Below are 22478 nucleotides of genomic sequence, written 5' to 3'. Positions count from 1 at the left end.
CCCTCAAGGCAGTCCATGAGGGGAGGAATATCCATCCTGGGTGACAACCGAGTGTGCAACGGGATGTCGTCCACATACAATGCATTGGGAAGCCAAGATTCGCTGTGCAGGCCCACTTCCCTTTATACAATTATGCACCAATTGTCAGCAGGTTTTAGTCTGGAGTGTTCCTTCTGCTCTTGTGTATAATATATATTTAAAGAATCTCCCTCCGTGCATAAACCAAAAACAAAATCCTTTTTCATAGAGTATTTGAAAAGTTTTCAAGCAAGAGAATCTACAGTCTCTCTGTGCTTTTCATGGTACTAACATTTGCGGAAGTGCATGGACCTTATTTAGAGATTACCTCAATAAAGTCCAGAGTGAATAATACAAGAAATAGCATGATGTGCCCATCTCCCTTCAACTCATATTGGCTATTTGTAACAGCATTCACCAGTTATACTTTGGACATTTAAGTGAACTAGAAAATTACTAAAATGGCTTACATGTGCCTTGATGAAAAATGTACTGTTCGTTTCCAGGTGTTCCCTATAGATCTTGGAAGCATCTTGAAAAAATTCCCTATGGAACCGGTTTGTGGCTATTTATGAGTAAATAAACCAGAGCTAAATTACATTTTTCAAAAGATTAAAAAAGAATTACAATTCAAATACAATCCAGTTTTTGCAGATGCCAAGTGTTAATAAGTAAATGTCACTTTAACATGAACACATTGTATTGCTGGGTCTTTAGTTTAATTAGAATACGGACAGAAATCAAAATACTTTGGCCCACTTTCCAAAAACACAGGCGCACCAAAATTACAATAAAAATATCACTAACACAAGATACAAACAAATATTTACTGTACAACGGAAATGTATCAAATTAATCTAAGGCAGAATTTTTTTTTCAAAGGATTCTAACCGTTTTTTTAAAAATGGAAGATAAATTTGTCTCAGGATATTCTCAAGCACAACAGAATTCCACAGATAGAAACATACTAATTGAAAAAGATTGCTTAAGGATTTAAGATTGCCTTAAGGAACTAGTAGTCTTGGAAGATGCCAACTTATCAAATGCCTAACCCTGCTTGGGAATTTAAGTGCCTTCAATATAGGAAGTTTAAAATACAAGAAGCTAGGAAGTGGCATCCAGTTTGTCTGTTTCCGCACTTGGGTCAAGTGCATGTATCTCCTTCTTTCTTACACATCAGGCAGGCAGTGGCATGAAGCACTTGCCTTAACGGGGAGATGAAGGGTTTGTGGCACCAGCCAAAATGCATCTTCCATACTTCTACCTGCACATGGTAGGAGTCTGGCCTCCACCACAGAACACACAACAAAGCCTACTTAAAATGTTGTCTCTAATGCGGGGCTGTCTTTCTGACCTTTGTCCGCTAACATAGCATTATTAATTTTCCTTTGTGTCCTACATCAACGATGATACTTTAACGTATTCTACATAAAATCCACTTTCCTTTATTAATCAAGAAGACTTAGTATGGGTTATTTATCTTAATCACAGAAGATGAATGTTTCTTACCAATGATGACCGTGTTGTCATCAGCTATAAGCAGCTTGCTGTGGACGTAGATCAACTCCGTGACGAGTTTTCCTTCGAGCTCGGCGTGCGTTCGTAGACCGCAGATGGATATGTAGTTCAACCACTGATCACCAACTGGAGAGACGAGAGCCAAGCATGGTTACCAACACTCCACTGAGGCACCCAGTAGGAAAATGGCTTCAGAATAAAGTCATTTTTAATGATTATTCTTCACAGACGTAACAGATGTCAAAATAACTGCACCCATTCTGCAAACCACCCAATGTGCATTTGTTGCAATATGTGCAAATACTCTACTAGGGAAACAATACCCAAGCGCCCGCTTAATCTTGAAAAGCCATATAAATTAACGACCGCCCATGTAGTCCATGTTCAGAGCACTATGCAGAGGTTGCTTGGATACTGGTTCATCGATTTAAACAAAAAAAAAAAAAAAACAGAATAGCAACATTGAAAAAAGGCGTTTATACCCAAACAACATCACTTCCCCTACCCGGTTCCAGCTACTTTGCAAACGCATAGCCCAATTAGAACTCAAGTAGCAGATGTTTACAAAAATCAATTGATTTGGCAGGAGGCGCACTGTTGCAGGACCCTGCAACCAAACCACTGTACAAACAGTTTGGGCCTCAGAATCCCCCAAGGATTTAATAATGTTTTTCCCTTTGGTCGTTTCTTTTTCCATGATTTTTGGGCCTTCTGCACTTTCTGCCCGCCTTCACCAGCCCTCCACCAAAGAGATAGTTTCACCCGCCAATAATTAAGGTTCTTAGCAGTCTTCTCTCTCAAAGTCTTCCCCTGAAGGCTGATGCGTCTCCTTCTCTGGTACTCTCGCCTGCACTTCCTTGAGCCAGCCCCTTTTAGAGCACCTAGGCCGGGGCTCATTTCCAACCACCATCCCTGAGTGTTCCTCGCTTCATTTCAAATTCTCCCGGTTTGGTCGGCCCTTAATTTCACTAAGTTATTATTATTAGAGGAGTCTTTGCATTGGTTTTTAATTAATCTAAACAAGTAACTAGTGTGTGTCTAGTCTGTGATCCTGACATCTATCCTACCACTTAAAATATGTAAAAGCATAGAAATCAAGTTTAGGGAGGTGTCCAGTATACTGTTATCCCTCAGATCCGATGCCAAGTTGGTGAGGGCATGCACTGCTAGCGGTTGAATTTCTCTGGGAATTCCTCCACCTCTCCCAAATCCAATCTTTCAAACCCATGAAGGACGGGATTATCCTCATTATCAGATATCCGCCAGCCCAGTTTTCCCAACAATGGGGCCCTCTGAGCTGAAGCAAACTCCAGCAAGGTGTTGATCGCCGAGGCCGAAAGAAGTCGGCACCAGGTCAGCGACACCCAAAAGTTACAAGAATCAGTCAATGTAAGGGGACTATTCGCGAATGTCGGCACTGGGACCGAGCCAGAATGTGCCTCTGCCAGTTTTTCCAAGTGCAGTGGGCCCTTGATCGGCCACCAGTGCAGAGTCCTATGTATCCAGCACTAGCTGCGTGGAAAAGAAGACCAACATTTGCTGCCTGAATTCCTTCCGCTGTTTCGGCTTAGAAGCGTGTGGGTGACGGGACCCCCAAGGGTGTGCGATTCTCTGAAGATTCCCCATCATCACGGGAAAGCAAGTGACACTGCTTCTTTATGGAAAATGAGGAGGATGCAATGAATCCAGATCATTCACTGGGAGACAAAGACCTCTTGTGATGCTTCTTCTCTTTCCAGTCACCCAACTTGCGAGCTGCAATCTTCCCAATGCTTGAACGCCCGCAGCAAGCGATGTTCAAGCCTCGTCTCTCCCGAAGACAGGGCTCAGAACCAGGAGACTTTGAGGCAGTGCATCTCCCATCCTTGTGGAGGAAGGAGACGAATTTAGCAGCACATACCAGGAGGCCCTTTCCATGCATGCAACAGCACGAACCGCAGTCTTCCATATTGTGTCCCTCCCCCAGGTAGTAAACACACACAATGAGGGGTGGGGTCAGTGACCGACATCGGTCTCGATCATTACCTACAAGGCTTGAATGCCACCTTGTTGCTCGGCTTAATGCAATTATGTTCGGAATTAATGCAATTATGTTCGGAAAAAGTTACTGGCATTCCTGTGCAGCATACGGAGTGTGCGGAAAAAAGGAGCGGAGGTCACAGTGTGCCAACAGCTCCGTGTACACTGCCCTCTGACATTACGTCAGGTTTCACAGACACGCCTTGGATTGAGGTGGAGCCGCGTCGCGCTCCGTGAGGGCTGAAAACGTTTCTGATGCCAGGTGGTGCTGCAAGATGTATATCTAAGATGAGTAATCTACGGGTAGAGGAAATCCATTAGAAGTGGACCTCACTGTGCTTCTGGTTTTTTGTAACGTTTATTTCTCATTAAGTACCACTTTCTGCTGGGCTTATGGTATCGCTTTTTGATAATGTATGAGCTGGGACCACCCTAAGAAAAGTCTGTGGTGGGTTCTCTTGGCACATACGAACTTGGCTTCTGAAATATGCAGACCGCCCTGCAACCTCATGCATTAGATTACATCCATTTCTCCCGATCCCTATTGTGTTCTGTGCAGTGTTAGATCCACAGTCTGTGCCTGCTGGAGTTCTTGGTACTTCTCCTGCAGTGCACATCTTCTAAAACCCACACTGGTATCTTTCTTTCCAGCTCACCCCTTCCTTTCTTGCAGTAATTGCAAGGCTGAATACGGTATAAAAGGGCTCTGTACACTGCTGTACCACATAAAAGGTCCCATCAGAAGGGAGTACATGTGCCCTTAAAGGCTTTATCTAGGGAACATCATGGCTTGCAATTAACCACAACTACCTATATGTACTGACTGTCATGCATGTGTCTAATGTATGCACCTTGCAAGGCACAATTATCAAGACTTGTGTGAACGCAGGGTACCAGCTATGCTCTCCAGTTATCACCAGTTACCACCTTACCCATAGGTCTATTCCACAAGATACGTAACTCCCTTTGCTTTCAATGGTGGGAAGGCAGATGCCCTGGTTAAATAAGCACCCTTCCAACTCTGAATCTGAAACCCCCAAATCTACAGAAATCCAGTTGGATTACCCTAGGTTTTGATGATGACGACAACGAATTCATAAAGCGCTCGTTTGCTGAAGCGCGCCCGTGGTACCAGTATCCGACATGACATCACAGATCTTAAAGACTGATTGGGGGTATAGGGGCGGAACTTATCCCTTACATATTCGGGACCAAGCCCATAGAAGACCCGAATAGGTTTTCTCCCCTGTACATTACCATCGTGATATGTTTTCATTATGGTTAGGAGTATTATACAGGTGAGGTATTGCAATATGGCTTGCAATTGGATGCCAAACTAAACATTCCAGTCGTGGTTATAGGACCACCTATAGCTGTGCTGACCTTTCCAGCATAGGATTTGACCCCGGCTGGCTCCTCTCACTATGGAGGTATGCCTCAGAGCACCGACACCATCTTCCAAACAAAACTAACCTAGGCCTGTTTCCCAAACTCAATCAATATTCCATTCCTGACTCCATGCATTCCAACGCAATCCCATGATCACTCAGCAACCGGTGAGCTAATGATGGCAGGATTTGGAACACTGAGATGTCATACTCACTCTCTGCTTTCAACTGAGAAAAGATGGAGTTCTCTCCTCTGCACATGGTCCTGAAAGAGAGCAGAAAAGCCTAAACCAAAAGTGATCTCATATGTACAGGTCATTATTGCAGCGCGGTTCTTTTACTTTATGTTGAAGTTTAGTAGGACACAAATTGAGGTGGCATCGTGCATTTTTCGTGCTTGTCCAAATAATGTGTTATTATTTTATTCTCAAATTTTGATACAAATATTAAAGATCAAATGGGACCATAACCTGCTGTGAAAGGACTTAGGGATGTAATGATGCATTAGGGCTAATATCGCTTCTCCATTCATGCATGTAACCAATGATCAGTGTTTAGGTTTCAGATATGCATTTGTTTTAAATAGATCTCCGAGTATAGGTGTTTCATGCCAACAAAAAACAAAAACATGTCAGTCTGCTTGGAATACTCCCTTTCTATGGGCATTATATATATGTAACGCCTTAATAACCATATTTCTTGTACAATGATGGGTAGGACGGCGCTGCTTTGTTCTATACCGATGAATGTCTTGATCTAAAAGTATTTCTTGTGTCTTCATTTGATATGTTGTATTAATGAGATGAAAAATAAGCTGTCGGAGAGATAAGAAGGCACCCAGTTTATTTCTTTGCATATTTAAAGCGCTCACACAGCCCAGGGGCATCGAGGCGCTATTACAGGAATATGTTTTAGTTGCATATTTATAACACGCTTAATACCCAGAGGTTTCTAAGGGCGGACCCGGGGATTGAACCTGCGTTGCTTCGTGTCCTCTTGTTTCCAATGCAAGCAAGTTGCCGCTTGAGTTATCCTCCCGGGACGATTGATGGAAGGGTCCTTGAGGTATTTGTATTTATTTTGTTTATATAGCGCCTTACAACAAAGCGCTGTACATCATAACAACATGAAGGTCAAGGGAAGTAAAGGTCTGAAGTAGGGAGGACTGGTCCAAAATGTCAATGGCCACAGATAGATCAAGTGGGTTGAGGCTGGAGGACAAGTAAGAGTGGCAAGCAGTTGTAGACATTTGGAATCATGGCTGAGAGCAGTTCCATGGGAGTGTCTTGTCCAAAATCCAGATTGAGGGTTATCAGAGTGAGTGCTCCGTGAGGCAGTCGAAAAAACAGTTGAGTAAATCCCTTTTGAGGATTTTGGAGTGGTGGAGCAGGAGAGAGGCAGCTCTGGAGGAGAGACTGTCAATACCAACAGTGGGTTTCCTGATTATATGGATGACAGTGGCTATTTTGTAGTATGCGTGAAAGAGGACTGGGCTGAGAGAGTGAGAATTTGGCAAGGAAGGAGAGGATAGACGAGGAGACGACAAATGGGAGTTCTTTAATTGTTTGAGGTGCGGAGAGGTTTGGTCAGAGGACAGCTAACTTGAGACTGGTACAAACTTGGCAGAGATATGGATATTGACGAAGGGTGCAAGTGACATGAATTTGAACGAAGGAGAGGGCGGGAGGCGACAGGTGCCGAAAGTAAGAGTGTTCACAAGGAGTAGTGTATTTTGTGTTTTAGTGATTTAGGAGAAGTAGTGAGCAAAGTTGTCATAGTATGGAGTGTAAGACAGCATGCAGGGTTGTGAGCATATTAAGGATTTGGCAGAGTCCAGAGTAGTAGTGAGGGCAAGCGGCGAATCTTTGTAGGCTGTGAGTGGAGTAGGGGAGGGATTCTTAAACCAGCCTCGTGGCTGAAGACAGATGGCAGTCTTCATCTGCTGGATGGCGTGGCAGCTCCACGTGTGAGGGTGTGGATGAGCAGGGGAGGAGCAAACAGGATAGTGACAATCGACTCAAAAAAGGGGTTTCAGTGGAATGGGCAAGTGCAGGAGAACGGGCTTGGAGGGATGACTTGACTTGGTACAGGTAATGGGTCATGAGGTCAAATTTGAAGTTTATTTTGGTTGTAGAAGGAGTAGTGGGTGTGATTGGAGGAGGGCACAGAGATGAAGTGAAACATTGATCCATCAGTGGGAGAGGTTCATAAAGTTAAGCAGGGGTTTGGGTGAATGGCAGGAAGATCAGACCAAGGGAGTTCCCTTCCCCGAGGGCTATACCAGTCTAATTACTCCCTTAATCTCCACATTCTCCACACCCCACGCAAACACAGACAAATGCCTAAATGACTTCTGACAGAAACATGCCATCACACTTCAGGGGGCAGACACGTGAGCTCCCAATGACGTGAATAATTGGATTTAAATTCGTTTTAACCACAGATAGATGGTACATTTATTTGTTAATTAAATAGTTTATTTCAAGCTCCCAAATCTACATTGCAGCTCACTGTCAGTACTCCATCGCTCATAATAGAATATGCGCCCAGCCGGAATCTTTGCCAAAAGCGACTCACCACTTGTGACAATGGCTGGAGCTACACCCCGCTAGGGTTAATTACACCGTGCCTACATGTATCGCCCAGTTATCAGACCGAGGGGGATGGGGGCCGCCTGGTGAGGATTGGCTGCGGAGTACCAGCTAGATGGTGAGTCTGCAGCCGTGGGGTCACCAAGGCGGCCTCCTATATACAAACACCCACTTATATTCTCCTAGGAGTCTTCATTTGAGAACAACTCTTAATTAGCCCGGCAGGATGCACCTTGCTTCCCCGTCACCCCCACAGTGGTTTCTTAGTGAGCTGCTAAACTGTTCTTGATTTGTGTTCATATTAAAATAAACAGGGTGGAGGTCTTTAGATTCCCCCTTGTGGATTGTTTCACACCTCTCCCAAATTGTTTACTCTGCCATTATTTGCAAGTCACCTGTGTGGTTGACACTTGCATTATTTTCCAGTCACCTACGCGCTGAACAGCGCCAATATTTACAACTCACCCATGTGCTTACACTGGCATGTTCACATGTCACCAGTTAGCGCTTGGATTACCATCAGCTCCCCACATCGGCCAAGGATCCCATCATGTTCACCTCACCTGTGATGCCAAAGCTCGCCTTATTTAACAATGACACACACTGGTAACACTGGCATTATTTAGACGCCACTAACTCTGTTGACCTGAAAGTACTCCGGGGAAAACAAAACTCTGCTTTAAAGAAGCAACTGCATGTGGCAAAATGCCTTTTAAAGAGGGTCACCTGTAGTTGAAATGCATTATCGCTTGCAGTGCGCTGCCTCCTCCAGTCTTGATATCTCCTTCAAATCCGGGGAGCAGCGGCGTGACCACGTAGACTCGGAACCGCTTGCCTTCCCTAGAACAGCAAAGATGGCGCACGCCTTAGAATGCATCACCCGGCTCACAGAACACTCATATTGCAGGCAGACGCCAACTTCTGATCAGTTATCTATACAAACATGTATTTACAAGGTCATATAACAAACAGCAAAGCCTGCAAACAGTACAAATAACAAAGGCACACACAATCACTCTATACTAATACAAATCCAACCATGAAACTACAAGTATGGCTAGTACTTGAAGAGAGGGCTAAGGTTGGATTAGATATTAGAAAATGTTATTTTGTGAAACTTGGACAACTCGTCTTAATTTAGCTAGGCAATAGTGCAGTATTATGATATATATATATATATATATATATATACACACACACACACACATGGACACACATTCCACCCATTCCTTACTTGGTCAGCTGTCAGTGATTTAAAGAGAAAACTGATGAGCACTGACGTCATCATTTTCTTTCCCACAACCAAAATGTCCTCCCCCTGTACAATTTTGCTAAAGTCTGCAGGGAGAGAGAAATTATCTTCTCCAGAATATGTATGGGGCAGGGACCGAAATTACAAGCTCCTGGGTATCCCTCATTAGCCAGTGACCAGCAGCTACCACGAGAAATGAGGCGCAAGCACATGGCCTTCGGCAAATCTCAGTTCCACATAAGATGCAAACATAGATTTTCGTCCATTATTCAGGACCCCTTATGTGGTATAGATGTGATCCAATGTTTATTTATAGTGGACTCAAGGCACAGAATTAAATTCACATAGGTGTGTGTTCGTTCAGCAGCAGTTGGCCTGGGGTAGCCAGCTAACCAGGCTCTTCTAAGCAACAAGCAGGAGCTAACTACTCCCAGCTCCCCTCAATGTGGAACCCTGTGGCGTGCTCTTTGTACTTTTGGCTGGGGACCTTAAATGAAGCCACACTGGCTATGAATGCAATCTAAGTTACACTAGCAAAAGAGAGACAGGCAGCTCTTTCTACCAATGGTTCTTATTTTTAAGCACAAAAAGTAGTTAGCTGAGTTGTTTCCATTAGATTAAGTGTCACGAATGAAACGAATGAAACCATGCAGCGCGCCAACTCGACCAGTCTCTGCACCCCCTGAAATATTCATGGCAAACAATTGCTGAGTTGAATTCAAGATTTGTTTGACCAGTCTGATGTCTGTGTTCTTCAAGATTTTGAATTAAACAGACATCCCTGTTTGACAAGCAAGACTCGTCAGATGCATGAACACCATCAAGGCGGCAACATGGGAGAGGCGTGTGAGGCTGATGGAGAACCAAGTTTCATGGTGAGGGTGCTTTGTCTGCCTGGTCACTAGAACTAATCACCACACTGGCACGTCTATATGAGCCAGTCATCAAGACAAGAGTCAGGCATGGACATCTTACAGAGACTTGCAACCTACCGCCATTGTTACTGTATGTTGGCTATAGTCCATAAAGCGCTTCTTACACCTCAAATTTCTTCTTGGCACAGTGGAGATACATGCATTGGGAACTAAAGAGCGGGCAATCTAAAATAGACGTGGTTTTCAATGAACATGAGATGAAGAGGCAGGTTTTCCAAGGATGCACAACCAGTTATAAAAATAAACGACACTAAAGTTGTCTTTGTAGAAGGCAGGGGTGTTGCTAGGTCTGGAAAAGATCCGGGGCTACGCTAATGTTGGGATTGTCGGGACTTGGGGCTAGTTAGCCTTTTGGTTGTAACCCCTTAAATTCTATCCAGAGCTACAACCAAAAGACCTGGGGCTATAGCTGCCTAAGCCCTCCCTCTAGCAACGCCTGTGGTAGGAGGGCAAATGGGACATGTGGCCCAGGGCACCCACCCGGCTGCCTGAGGCAAAGAGGTTTTTTACAAACCATAACATAACTAGCATGTCACTGTATTATTATTGTTGCCTCACAATAGAAAACCAATGCAATACCCCAGGTGAGTAAACCAGAAGGTAAGACTTGCACAGTTAATTGAACATATTACAAAGGTAAGTAAAATCACTGGTATAGCAATTCAGAAAATGTACTGTTGTAGGAATAAAAGTTTAAGCAACACCAACAGTAGCAGGTCAGTACTTTTTAAGACTTATATTACTTTTCAGAGCCCTTCAGGCTTAGCAGTCCTTTCATATCCAGGCATGAGTTATTCAAGGTCAGATACGAGGTAAAGCAGGTAAGGTACAGATGCAAAAAAGGCAAAGTTACAGGGGATTCTTCAAATATAAGTAAGTAGAGGGCTTTTGTTGGTCAAAAAGATTTCAGGGACCTCGGGCAAGGCTCTCTGTATGTGCACAAATGTTAGGCCTGGGCGAAAGGTATGGCCGAAACTAGAATCAGCACTGCAGCAACAAAGGAGCAACAGAATGACTCAAGGTAAGTATTACCACAGGTTCCACAGTACCTGATGAGTGATGAAGATATTCCTCCTCCGTGAAAGATACAGTGAGTGAACACATGTGGCTGCAGACTCTGAGCGGGCACATTCCAACAGAACAGGTTATCGTGCCGTGTTCTTTCTTGCAGAGGGACGCCCTGACCTCTTTTTGTGATTCAGCAGTGGTAGACCCGGTCTCCTGTTCCTTGGTCGTGGTGATGAAAGGGGGGACTCTGGAAGGGATGTCACAGCAGCAGTCGAGAGAAACTACTCCCAGCAAAGGATTCTTCATGCTCCAATGTCATGCTCTGGTTTTGGCAACTTTTCACAGACTAGTCCGAATGATGCACCTCACTTGCTCGGTCCTGCACTCTGCTCAGGGGACTTTAAGGAGGGGGTTCTAGTGTCTGGTGGTCTAGAAGTAGTCCATCAAGGTTTTGTGAGAGTTTGTTTTGGGCAACATGATGCACTTCACTTAGGCTCAAAGTCCCATGGTATTGGCGGTTCTGCAGCCCTATAAGGTCGCAGCACATCAAGGGATGGCTTCAATTGAAGGTCGCCTTAGGACCAATTGTGGCAACCAGTCGAAGGGGGGGGGGGAGGGGAGTCATCCTCTTTGAAGCATCCCAGTTGATTTGAAAATGGAGTTAGGAGAGCAGCAGTACTTCAGCATGCTTCTCCAGTTGCTGGAATGTGCTTCAGGCATCTTTCGTCGTAGTCTTCTTCGGTTCCAGTGATCGACTTGTCTTCAGCCTCAGGATCCTCACCTTTTATCCATGAACACAATAAATTAACACTCATAGTACATTCAAACTTTGGGGGTGGTGGCTGTACTTTCAGAAAGCCAGCCTCCCAATTGAAACTGGTTCCAGGCAAGCATCCCAGGAGACAAAGAACAACATAGTTTCAGACTCCTCCCCCGCTTGCTGTGCTTACAGACACACTGGAGCCTTGGCAGGCTTCACAAAGGATTCCCACTGAAGACAAAAAAAGTCAAACAAGGACCCCCCCAACCAGGACAGCAGAAGAAAGACCAAGATAGGACAAGCACACAAGAAATGGCAAAGACATAATACAGCCATCATGTGGGTCAATGGTTGCACTTCCGTGTATAACCGCAGCTGTGAAGACAGCCTGAACATGGAACACAAATGTGAGTGAACAGAACACAAATGTCGGTAGAACCACTGCCACCAGCCATTCAGGTATGGTTGTCAGTGAGAAAGGGGATACAGTGCAACCCCTCAGCACTCCACATAAGGTGAGGTGTGCAGATCTCAACAGAAATAGTAAGAAGGATAAACAGTATCCCCCTATCATTGGGAACAGTAGTTACAGCAGGGAAAATAAAATAATATAAAAAGGAGAGCTGAAGGAGCTGAATAACAAGGTGCTGTGTGCTGCAAAAGTGAAACACAGATGCCTTAAAAAGTATGGAGGAAATCAAGACTCCATAAAATACAGTGAGAGCCAAATGAACAAGGGTCACATAGTCAGAGCAAAAAAAGAAAAAAAGAATGAGGGGGGAAAAAGGCTCCCCTCATTCCGGAGAACAGACAAAAAGGTCCAGGAATCCAGCAAAAACGGGCTGGGGGTCCGACAGGTAGGGGGGATTTGGAATAAAAAATGAAACATCTCCCTAACAACAACTTGGCCAGTCCATATAATTTCTAATTTCTACACTGCATTGTTCTGCAGCATGAGCACCTTTCTCATAGATCCCAGTCTGTGTCCTGTATTCAAGCTAGGTGATCTGTACCTTCCTCATGGCTTCTAAATAATGAAAATAATCTCTGCTATATGCATCTTTCTTGTGATGTTTAATCAGACTTCTGCAATAATGCTTTGAGTAACGGTCCCGAAGAAAAACAAACAGTAAACAGCCTACTCTTTCTATGACCCTTCCTACAAGAACACCATTACCGGCCACGCCAACGTTCTTGCAGTTGAGGAAGGCACTCAAGACCTCACACTCTTTGCTCAATGCATAGATGCCACCCCGGCTCCTTGTCCATGGCCGCAGGGTGTGTCCTATACTGTAACCTGTGGTTCCCTTAACTCAACAAAATGAAACAGTGCTACGTCGTTTCATAGATAGGTTTGTACAACATAAAACCCAAATGCAAAAAATGCTGGGGTGCATGTACCATTTACATATGGTTACTAAGCCGTGTCTTGCATCCCTAGTTCAACCTGTATTCCTTCATGTCTGCTGTTAAGAAGTGACCTGTACCAATGCTGGAACACAAGTACCCTCATTGTGGAAAGCTAATGTAGCCCTTGAAATGCTGAGGGTTTATTATTCTCATTCCAGCACATATGATGGGCGTTAAAGGGTCTTGAAGGAAGTTTCCCTTCTCATTTTAATTGCTGCCATATCAACAAATCAAGCTATGGGCTGTGATTGTGATGAAGTGGGAGGCGGGCGTGACCAGATATTCTTGGATCCCTTCATTATTTTGGTTCAGGTGGGGAGCCAAAGTTACCCAAAGTTGCCTGTCCACAGGGCCTCAAATTGCCTTATGATAGCCTTGTCTCGCATTATCTATTCTTGAAAACCCATGGTACAGAAATAAGACTGGCCGAGAACGAACACAGTGGTCTGATAGAAGGATGTCTGCTGAGAGGAGAAGATTGGCGGGGGCCGAGAAAGGCGAGATGTGTGATGCATATAGTCTTAAACAGAACCCGTTTCTTCATAGGGAGCCAATGGAATATTATGTATAGCAGTGATATGCTCTCGAATGGAGGTGTTGGTCAACAACTGGGCCGCTAAGTTTTGCAATATTTGAATACTTTTTAATCACAAATGTAGGCGTACCCTAATAGATAGCATTTCAGATGTCCAGGCATGACTGGAAAAGTGCTATTGTCAGGGCCTATAAGGAAACATTGCACACGATTTTACACGAGTAAAGCTGCTCCACTTACACCATTTTAGGAGCCTTCACAAGCCACAAACGCTGACTTAGTCACTGTTGCTCTTTAACTGGACTTCAGTGCAAAGACAAGCATATTGCTTATAAATCAAGTGGCTAAAGGCACACTTGGTTAAGACATTGTATTACACCAGTAGTGTGTTTATAGCCGCAATTACTGAAATACCGCTTTGAAAGAACACTGGCAGGCACTTCTAGCAGACACTGTTTTTACTGCTTGATGAACCTATCACAAAGAGATCCAAGGAAGATGTGTTTTGGGTGGGAGGGGCAGGTAGTGGGTGGAAATTACCATAGGATATATATGTGTGCCCCCCCTTCACATTCCTCCTCCCTCCTAGCTCTATTCCAATGCAATATTTTCGGCTAATAGGTGGCACATAAGCACTACCGAATGGCTAAAGCCAAAAACACCACATTCTACTGAAATATCAACTACTCCCTTTCAGCATTTTCCCTTCCATCTCTTTCAGCCAACTCTTCCTCTGCAAAATCCACGCTTCTCTCCAATTTCTCCTCCTCAGTTCACACTTTCGTAAGATTTGCTTCCATCCTGCAGCCATGTTCAAAAAGCCTGTCCATGTGCCCAATCTTTCTACTCATCCTGGTGGCCCTTCTTCGCAAGAAGCAGAAATCATTGACCACCTTAAAAAAAAACTAATTCGTACTCCAACACTCTAAGGACATCAGTTCTATCGCCCAGTTACTCTTGCCTACCAAACTACATCGTTATGTGATCACATTATTTCTATAGTTCTTCTTTAGGCACGATGAGCAGCACCAAGCTGCACTCTGTCCCATAAGAGACACTCATTCAGTCCTAGTCGTTGGGCACACAATTATTTTTCATAGCTCTTCAGTAGAAGGTAATTGGGGCATTGACCTCAAGAGACCCCTCTGTGGTGTTTGATACCATGGACCATCCCTCTATTGACATGCCTCAAAGAATCTTGGGCCAACAGCACAACAATATTTTGTATCACTTTGTTACTCAAAGACCGAGCTACACTGTGGAGTTCCCTTTTTCGTGTCCAAGCTTCCACCCCTTTCTCGCAGAGTGTCACCTCTTGACCACTGCAAACTCTGCCTAATTTGCTTAAAATGTCAAGGGCATCAAGATGGCTTCTCTGATGGCGACAACGGACCAGGAATGAATATTTGGACAGTTAGAAAACGAGGAAATAATGGCAACTCCTTGATCAGCTGCTTTTCTGCATGCTATCAAAAGCACCGCAGATGCCACACTAAATGACGAAATGCACTGCCTCATTAGCATGCATGAGCATTTTTCAAGGACTCAATTCATTGGTCCGTGGCAACACCCAGATGTGAGATCCATCAAACTCCTTTCGGTTCTTCTCCCGCTTCCACTTTAGTAATGAACGAAAAGATAGAATCTAAAATGCTGAATGCACGTTTAGTGTGCATTCACCATAGTAGATTAGATCTTTTGCCCAAAATAATACCGGAAAGGGGATCATGGGTTGCGGGGGTTTACCCCGCTCCAGTGCGAGGGACATACAGGGGAAATCCCAAAAGATCAAATTACAAAATACGGGCAAGTGGGCTCCGTGATCTTGTAATTCGATCATTTAGGATACTTTTTTTTAACGTGCATCCTCCACTTTGACGTAACAGTCTCCTTGCAGTTCTGGTGCCTGTTCTGGTTCTATAAGTCAACCTAGACAATGTGTCAAGGGGTCCAGCTTCCTGCTGAGGACACTCGGCTGTTTCTCTTCTAGCCCTCTTCCAGGTTAGGTAACTGTTTGGTAGCCCCTCCACACGCCAGGGTCCTTGACTTTGTAAACTCCTTGATGTTCCTTTACGCACTCATTATCCTGCCCCAAGGCAGCCTACCTGCTTATCATACCAATCTAAAGCAGAAACCAGTGTGGCTCAGCTTCCTGCACTTCCTTAAGCCAATGCCCCCTACTTCTTGAGCAAAACATGGTTAATCGCCCAAGAGAGTCACTCACCATCCTTGCAAATCCTTACCCTGCTTTTGAGAACATACATTGTGGCTTCTCATTTGAGGACTATTCCCTGAAACCACAAAGCAACTATGTCACCAGCACTTGCTTCTTCTACTTTTCCTCACCAAAGACAATACTACCTTAACTCTTCTTCCCTGACAAAGCTGTTATCGTCCATGCATTAAAGGACACCATTCCCGACTATAGCAACAGCTTCTAAATAGGGCTCCCTATAACCACTACAACCAAGTAGCTGCATAGTGACAGTGCTTTGGCCCACTATATTCTGAGACTCAGCAAATGCAAGCACTTCTCTACAGTGCTTCTGTTTCTCCACGGACTCCTAGGTTCCCGTAACATCAAGTACAAGCGCAACTGCATTATCCACCATGGGCTTTACAATTGTTGCAATACATACTTTATTCAAAATTCAATGCCAGATTCGTAGTGTTGGTGGTTATGTCTTCTCTGCTGTGCCCCCCTTCCCTCCACTTGGGGACCCATCTTCCTCAATCCTTCAGAATGACCAGGATCCATCTACTGGCCGCCGTCTGCAAGGCAATCAAGACGTATTCCTACTCGATTACCTTGTGCCTGCGTACCCTAGACCCACAATCCCACTTTGACCGTGTGTATTGATGTTCTCTTGAAATGTTTCTGTAAATACATATCTTGTAATCACAATTTCATTCGATTTTGGTCAGTGGAGGAAAACAAGGCAAACGGATCTTGCTCTTGACATCTTTTGACTAATGAACCAAACAAATGCTGCAGACTTTTCTACAGCATTTCTTCTGAAATGACATTTCATGTTATTTTTAGAATGGAATTAACCTATAGCTTTATTGTAAGAATACACAAATTACCTGTGTGCTCTTAGAATCCTCTGAGCAATTGTATCGCCAATCTTGTTAAAAACAACTTTGTTGTCAGCGCAGCTAATAAAGAACTGGTTCTAGATGAGATGGAAAGCACAATTTTAATCACACAGCATTAAGCTAATTAGGTTGTGAAAAGCAAGTGCTGGGCTTTCAACCACATACACAGTGCTCTATAAATACCAGGGACACACATTTATATAGCGCATGCCGACAACCACCGCATCAACACACACTTTCTGCTCTTTAATACAGAGTAATCATACAAGTGGTAACCATGGAGATTTCTGATTTCTACTGGCTGAGAGAAGTCCAGGTTATCCTCACTCTATAATTTAATGGCCCAAGAAACAAAAGTAAAGATTTCTCTCAGAAGCACTTGCACCCATTTTACGTTTGGAATGAACAGGGAAGTAAAATGCAATAGATTTTAAAAAGCAAGTGAAAGGAATTCTGTTTTTTCAAGATTGTGCAACTATTTTGCTTAATGAAACTTCTGCAGATTTTGAACCTGGCCAATTTTCTGGCGCTCGCCTATGAATTTTCTGCAGATCATCAAAATAAATCATATTAACGGTTTAGATATTGAGCACTATGGTAAGCCTAGTTCATATTAACAATATCCGACTACATTGCGGAAAACCTCAACCCAATCAAACATTCATGTGCCCCCTTCAATTTAATGTGTTCAGGTTGGAGCCTTCCAGCACAGACTATGAGCTGTAAATTGCAAGCATGGCACCTTGATAATCCACAGCTCAAAACTCCCAATGGATCCTTTTTATAGTCCAAACCCGAGAATACACTGCCAACACCAAGTCTAAATGTGTACCTGACCACTTGAAATTTCATGGACTAAAAGTATATGATCATGCTCTCGCACATTGCTCCATTCTTTACCTCTATGTAGATGTAGTGTTTGCTGTTTTCGATGACATCCACATACGCATTGTGGATGGAGTCTTCATGATATTTGATGCCAGCGGACCAATCAGCAGCAGAGCGGAGAACCTACAAGAGAGGAGATTTGGCAATTGTAACTTCCCTTAAAGGCAGTGTAGCATTTTGTTTTTATGAACACCTTTTCATGTACTGTGAATTTGAAGCGATTTCATTTAGAAACCTGCACAAGCTGCATCAAATGATGACGGTATATGTCACAAGTGTATTAAAAACAACCAGTGAATTGGAAAACACTGAGGGGGAAGGAGAGAAAGCTTTAGGAGGAATACATGCAAAGCATGTTTGAAGTCCTGAAAAGAACCAAAGATGCAAATGGGTTGTGCAGATCCAGAATACAGGTGTAAGAAGGATAAACAAGAAAAGAATATACCAGGGCAAGGGACATAGAAGGCGTAGATGCACTCTAATCAAATCAGCAATGCCACAAGTAGTTTCCTTATTTAATTCATAAATAAACAGCTGCGATGGCTTTCCTCGAAAATACCAGCATGTGTCCCTCTAAGGATACACCTGTGATGGCTTTGCCCCAACATGAAAGCATTTGACCATGCACGAATATGCAATCTAATACCTTAAGCATAGTCCTAGTAGAAAGGCTTCTGTTCACCATGGTGAATGGAACTCGCTTATTATGTCAATGCCTACTGTAATAGTGTGCAAAACATAGCTTGCACACAATGTTCATCATTCATAGGTTTTCACAGGGTATGTGGGCTTTATTTAGGTACTCTGTCAAATCACAGTATGTGTTTAAATGGTGACACTGCCATCCCACAATGTGCTGTAATTTGGTAAAGAACATGTAATTAAAGCACATATGCCCTGAAAATACTTCTCAACGCTGAAAAATGCATGCAGTGCACAAGTTATGTTTTGCAAACTGGTCCATTAAACAGACATAGCAAAAACAGTTAGGATTACATGATGAAAGGAAGTCTTTCTTCTATGTCTATGTAATGTAATAGTGTGCAAACACTAAATCTTATGTGCCCCTTCAACCTATTCCTCTAGCATACCTCTAGATGCATGTCCCAGGCACAAGGCAGCAACCAAAATCCGTCTTCCCAGCCTGTACATTGCATCCTCACAAATGGGATCTCTGTGCTCATAGGAATCAATGGGAAAGGAGTCCTACATGCTGCATTACGACTCAAAGGACTCCGAAAATTCAACCACATCACCAACCCTTATTAAACTGCACTGGCTCCAGCTGCAAGTGCCTATCACCTTAAAATCCTGCTGCATCATCTACAAGGCCATCACCCTCAAGCCCCCAAGATACCTCTCTGAGAATATAATCATCTCGGGAGGCCTGCGATCCACCAGAAGCCAGGACCTGTGCAGACTTGAACTCCGCCAGTGCAGGCATAAGAGAATCAGAAGATAGGACATCTCTGTCAATGCAACCAGACTCTGGAAGCTCTGCCCTACCAACACTAGACTCTTTCTCTCACCTCTACATTTCAGCAAGGAGCCTCAAGACCATCCATGTCAAGAAAGTTCTCCTCCACAACACAAAAATCCACAACAACTCCACCCCACACCTAACTCAAAACTGGGTGATCTGCTCTAACCAGTTTCCTCTCCTGGATGCTTTTTGATCCCTTGCTGCCAACTTGCCTTCCCTTCTCCTCCCTCTCCCCCTTTGTTAGACCCCTGCTCCCCTGCATTGATCCCTTGCAATCTACTTCCCTTACTGTGTAGCAGCTCCTATGATTTGTACAACGCTCCGTTGTTTCCCAAAGCTAGGTTCAATCTCAATAAATACTCTAAAAATAATAATTACAGATGTGATTTTCCTGGTGAATCAAATGGTTGGGCAGTTTTACATGTCCGCGTGAATATAAGATTTCAAATGTCAACATAAGGATCAACAGCTTTGCTAACAGGCAGATGTAACACTCGAGCTATGCATATGGAACAACAACGTTTTCCAAACTGTAAAAAAACAAAAAAAAAAGAAGAATTAGCAGTGCCAGAACATAGGACAAGGCAGTGTGGAATAAATGCAGTTGGTAGAGTGTCAAAGAATCAACACAATAGATGAAGGCCAGCTAGCCTTAATGCCTACTGGTAGAGTGGGATCAATATCACTAGCTGACGGTATTGGTTTACTACTGGTTGTTGCTGTTTGGGTGTTAGTATCTATGGTGCCTCGCTATCAGAATATCAGGATTTGAAGAACTGCTACTATTGTGAGTTTTGTTATTAGGCCTTTTAAATTTGCCCATCCAGGTATATACTTCGTCAGTCAAATAGTCGCAAGTGTCTCTCTTAAATTCCTGATTTGTTACTGTTCTAGTTCTGTGCAGTAGGAGTCAAGTATGGCGTTAATGTCAGAAATGATTAATTGTAATTCATTATGTGTAAGTGAAGTGCACCATTCTGCCTGTATCTCTTCGATTTCTTTGTTATGGCTGTCTACGCATTTAGACAATTCTTGGACAGTAAGAAGAATTAGCACCCGGAGAGGGGGGGGGATGGCAGCCTCTCAGCCAATGAGGAGGCTTGAAGCAGGGGCTTTACTAGACATCAAATCCCCCGCTCTGAGGCTCCTCAGAGTGGGCAGGCACCATCTTCCCTCGCTGAGTTTTCCAGCTGAGCTGCCCCGCTTTCCTGCATCCTATCTCCCACACCCCCTTTCAAACCAATAAGGCACCCCTCGCCCCCTCCCCACTTACCTTCTTGCTCCTTGTCTGTTGACTGCGCCGGGAACAATAGTATTCCCGGTGCCGTACCAACATCAGCAAGGCCGCCATGGAAATGGGAGAAGGGACTATGTATAGTCCCTTCCTCCTGGTCTATGGCGACCATCTGTTTTTTATGTGGAAGTTGTGGTGTCGCAATTTACAAACTGTTAGTACCCCGATACATCATGCCGGGGTACTAATGACAATATTACATGGGCAGTGGGGGCATTACCAAGCCTGGTAATGCCCCAGGAACATAATATTGCTTAATTAAGACAAGTGAACATTTATTTAGAATCTGTTCCCATTTGCTAACAAAATCCTGGTTTTCTTTACATAATATGCGTCTCAGTGGGATGCTAAGACCTCTCGGTATGCATTGGTGTGCATAATATCTGCCTTAGGTAACTGCATGGAATTTACAGTTAACCTCCTTTCTAATGAGGAATTCTAGTTGTTTTATTTTTTGGAAGGATCTCTATTGGTGGTGGTCACATGTGTGTCCGTGATCAGGTTCAAAATAGTGGCCGTTTCCTCTGCAGAGAACCCCACTGTAATAGATTTCTTATCAGTTAGATCTGTCATCTCATCATAAGACATAGCTAGCGTGCCAGAACTCAAAATAGTGTCAGAAACAAATTCCAAAATAAGAACAAGGAGAGTGGTGTGAGGAAGGCATGGTATCAGAAGCACGACAGACACAATAGTTACAGTTTCGAAAACATTTATTTATATTGCAGGGGTTTGAAAAACTCCTGACTAGCCCGGACTCTGAGATGGGAGCAATCTCTATCATCGAAATAAAAAGAAAACAGTCCTGTCAGTCTTGTCCAAATAATATTATTTAAACTAGAAAACCCAATGCCTCCCCTTACTCTTATTCTTCCAAATGTGTGTAAGGAAAAAAAAAAGGGAAATAAACGGTGTGGAACAAAATGCCAGAAAGACAAATTTGGGTGAAAGTCTCCTCTTTCCCACGTTGGACAGGACGCGGGTATTGGTTGGGCACCAGCCCTTGAATACACTCAGTCTACCCGAGCAGTCTTGGCAGCCTTCTCTATCTTTGAACTGTTTATCATAAGCTCCCCTCAATCGGGCTCAAGCTTTTCTCCTAGCTCAATTCATCTGGGATTCCCTTGGGCTCAAATCCTCTTTCCCTCACAAGTCTTCCTGGTCCTTGCAGTTTAACTATGATTTTCCCTAGGCTTCCCTCAGCCAGGATCAAACCCTTCGATGTTTAATGCATCTTCAAAACAGTTCACAACAGTCCCCCTCTGCCGGGCTCAGACCTTGCTTCAAACTGTTTGTGTTGGTCGCCCTCTGCCGGGCTCAAACCTCTCAAAAGTGAAGTTCAACACAACCAACCACGGGTCTCCCCCCCCCCCCCCTCGGTTTTAACACCACTCTGCACTCAGGACTCCCCTCTGCTGGGCTCAATTTCTTACAAATGTCGAAGTCTTTCGAGTGTGTTGAGGATTGGACTCTACCACAACATGACCACTTTGACTTTTCCTGTGCAATGCTTTCTGGACTTAGTAGTTCTGACAACACGCGCTCGCAGTTCTTTATCGCAACTGTTGCAAGCACTTCAGCTGGAAATCAAGGTTAGGTTTCTTGCTTTCGCGGTTCCTCCCCAACTCTGCCGTTCACCCGGGAGGGTTGCTTGCGACTCTGTTGCACCCTTGAACAACCTTTCTTCCAGCAGTTATTCACAGCCTTCGGGGCTCTCAGGACACAACAAATTCTTGTCAAAGGGGTCTTTAGCCAGCAATAGCCCTCTTCTTTACCTTTTGTCCGTCGCTCCTCTTCACTTGGTCTGCCACTGCCTCTGAAGGACTGCTCCTTCCTTTGTATCGCCTCGCTCCTATTTGACACCACAAAGAAATGTCTCTGGACTTCCAGTCTCAGAATGCACCTGGTTGGTTTTTGCTCCCACTTCACAGCTCCCCAAAACGGCATTCCATGGCTTTGGGAGCTGCAGGAGTTTCAATGGGAATAGTTCTTGAGGTAATGGGTCTCATCGCCTGCCCCCTAGAGACCCTGACTCACCTGCTTGGCCCATGGGAGGACTGCTGGTTGGCACCGCCAGGAGACCCCATCTGCCCCTCATTTTGCCTCCTGGGGGTACAGGTCTTTCCCCTCACTGCAGCTTCACCTGCATTCAAAGGTCCAGTGTGGTCGTTTCCTCCTCCTACAGGTGACCCAGGGTCTCTGCAGCTCAAATGATCTTCCTCTGCCACCTCAACACCTTCCAGCATCCCCAGCTTGCTCAAAGTGTGCTTTCCCGATTCA

At 44.2% G+C, this 22478-nt stretch overlaps 1 protein-coding gene across 2 annotated transcripts in view; it reads right to left on the bottom strand.

The window, feature by feature from the left end:
• The window catches only part of PLD1 (phospholipase D1), an 886935-nt gene that overhangs the window by 78651 nt on the left and 785806 nt on the right, over positions 1-22478 (bottom strand). For both annotated transcript variants that reach the window (XM_069618743.1, XM_069618744.1), the window contains 5 exons: positions 17434-17544; positions 16522-16610; positions 8261-8374; positions 5159-5208; positions 1528-1662 (listed from right to left, as the gene is read on the bottom strand). In XM_069618743.1, the coding sequence (XP_069474844.1) occupies positions 1528-1662; positions 5159-5208; positions 8261-8374; positions 16522-16610; positions 17434-17544 (499 nt within the window). The remainder of the gene's footprint in view (positions 1-1527; positions 1663-5158; positions 5209-8260; positions 8375-16521; positions 16611-17433; positions 17545-22478) is intronic.

The sequence above is a fragment of the Ambystoma mexicanum genome, chromosome 10, assembly GCF_040938575.1.
Source record: "Ambystoma mexicanum isolate Mex_15411 chromosome 10, UKY_AmexF1_1, whole genome shotgun sequence".
NCBI lineage: Eukaryota > Metazoa > Chordata > Amphibia > Caudata > Ambystomatidae > Ambystoma > Ambystoma mexicanum.
This window is presented reverse-complemented; position numbering and strand designations above follow the sequence as displayed.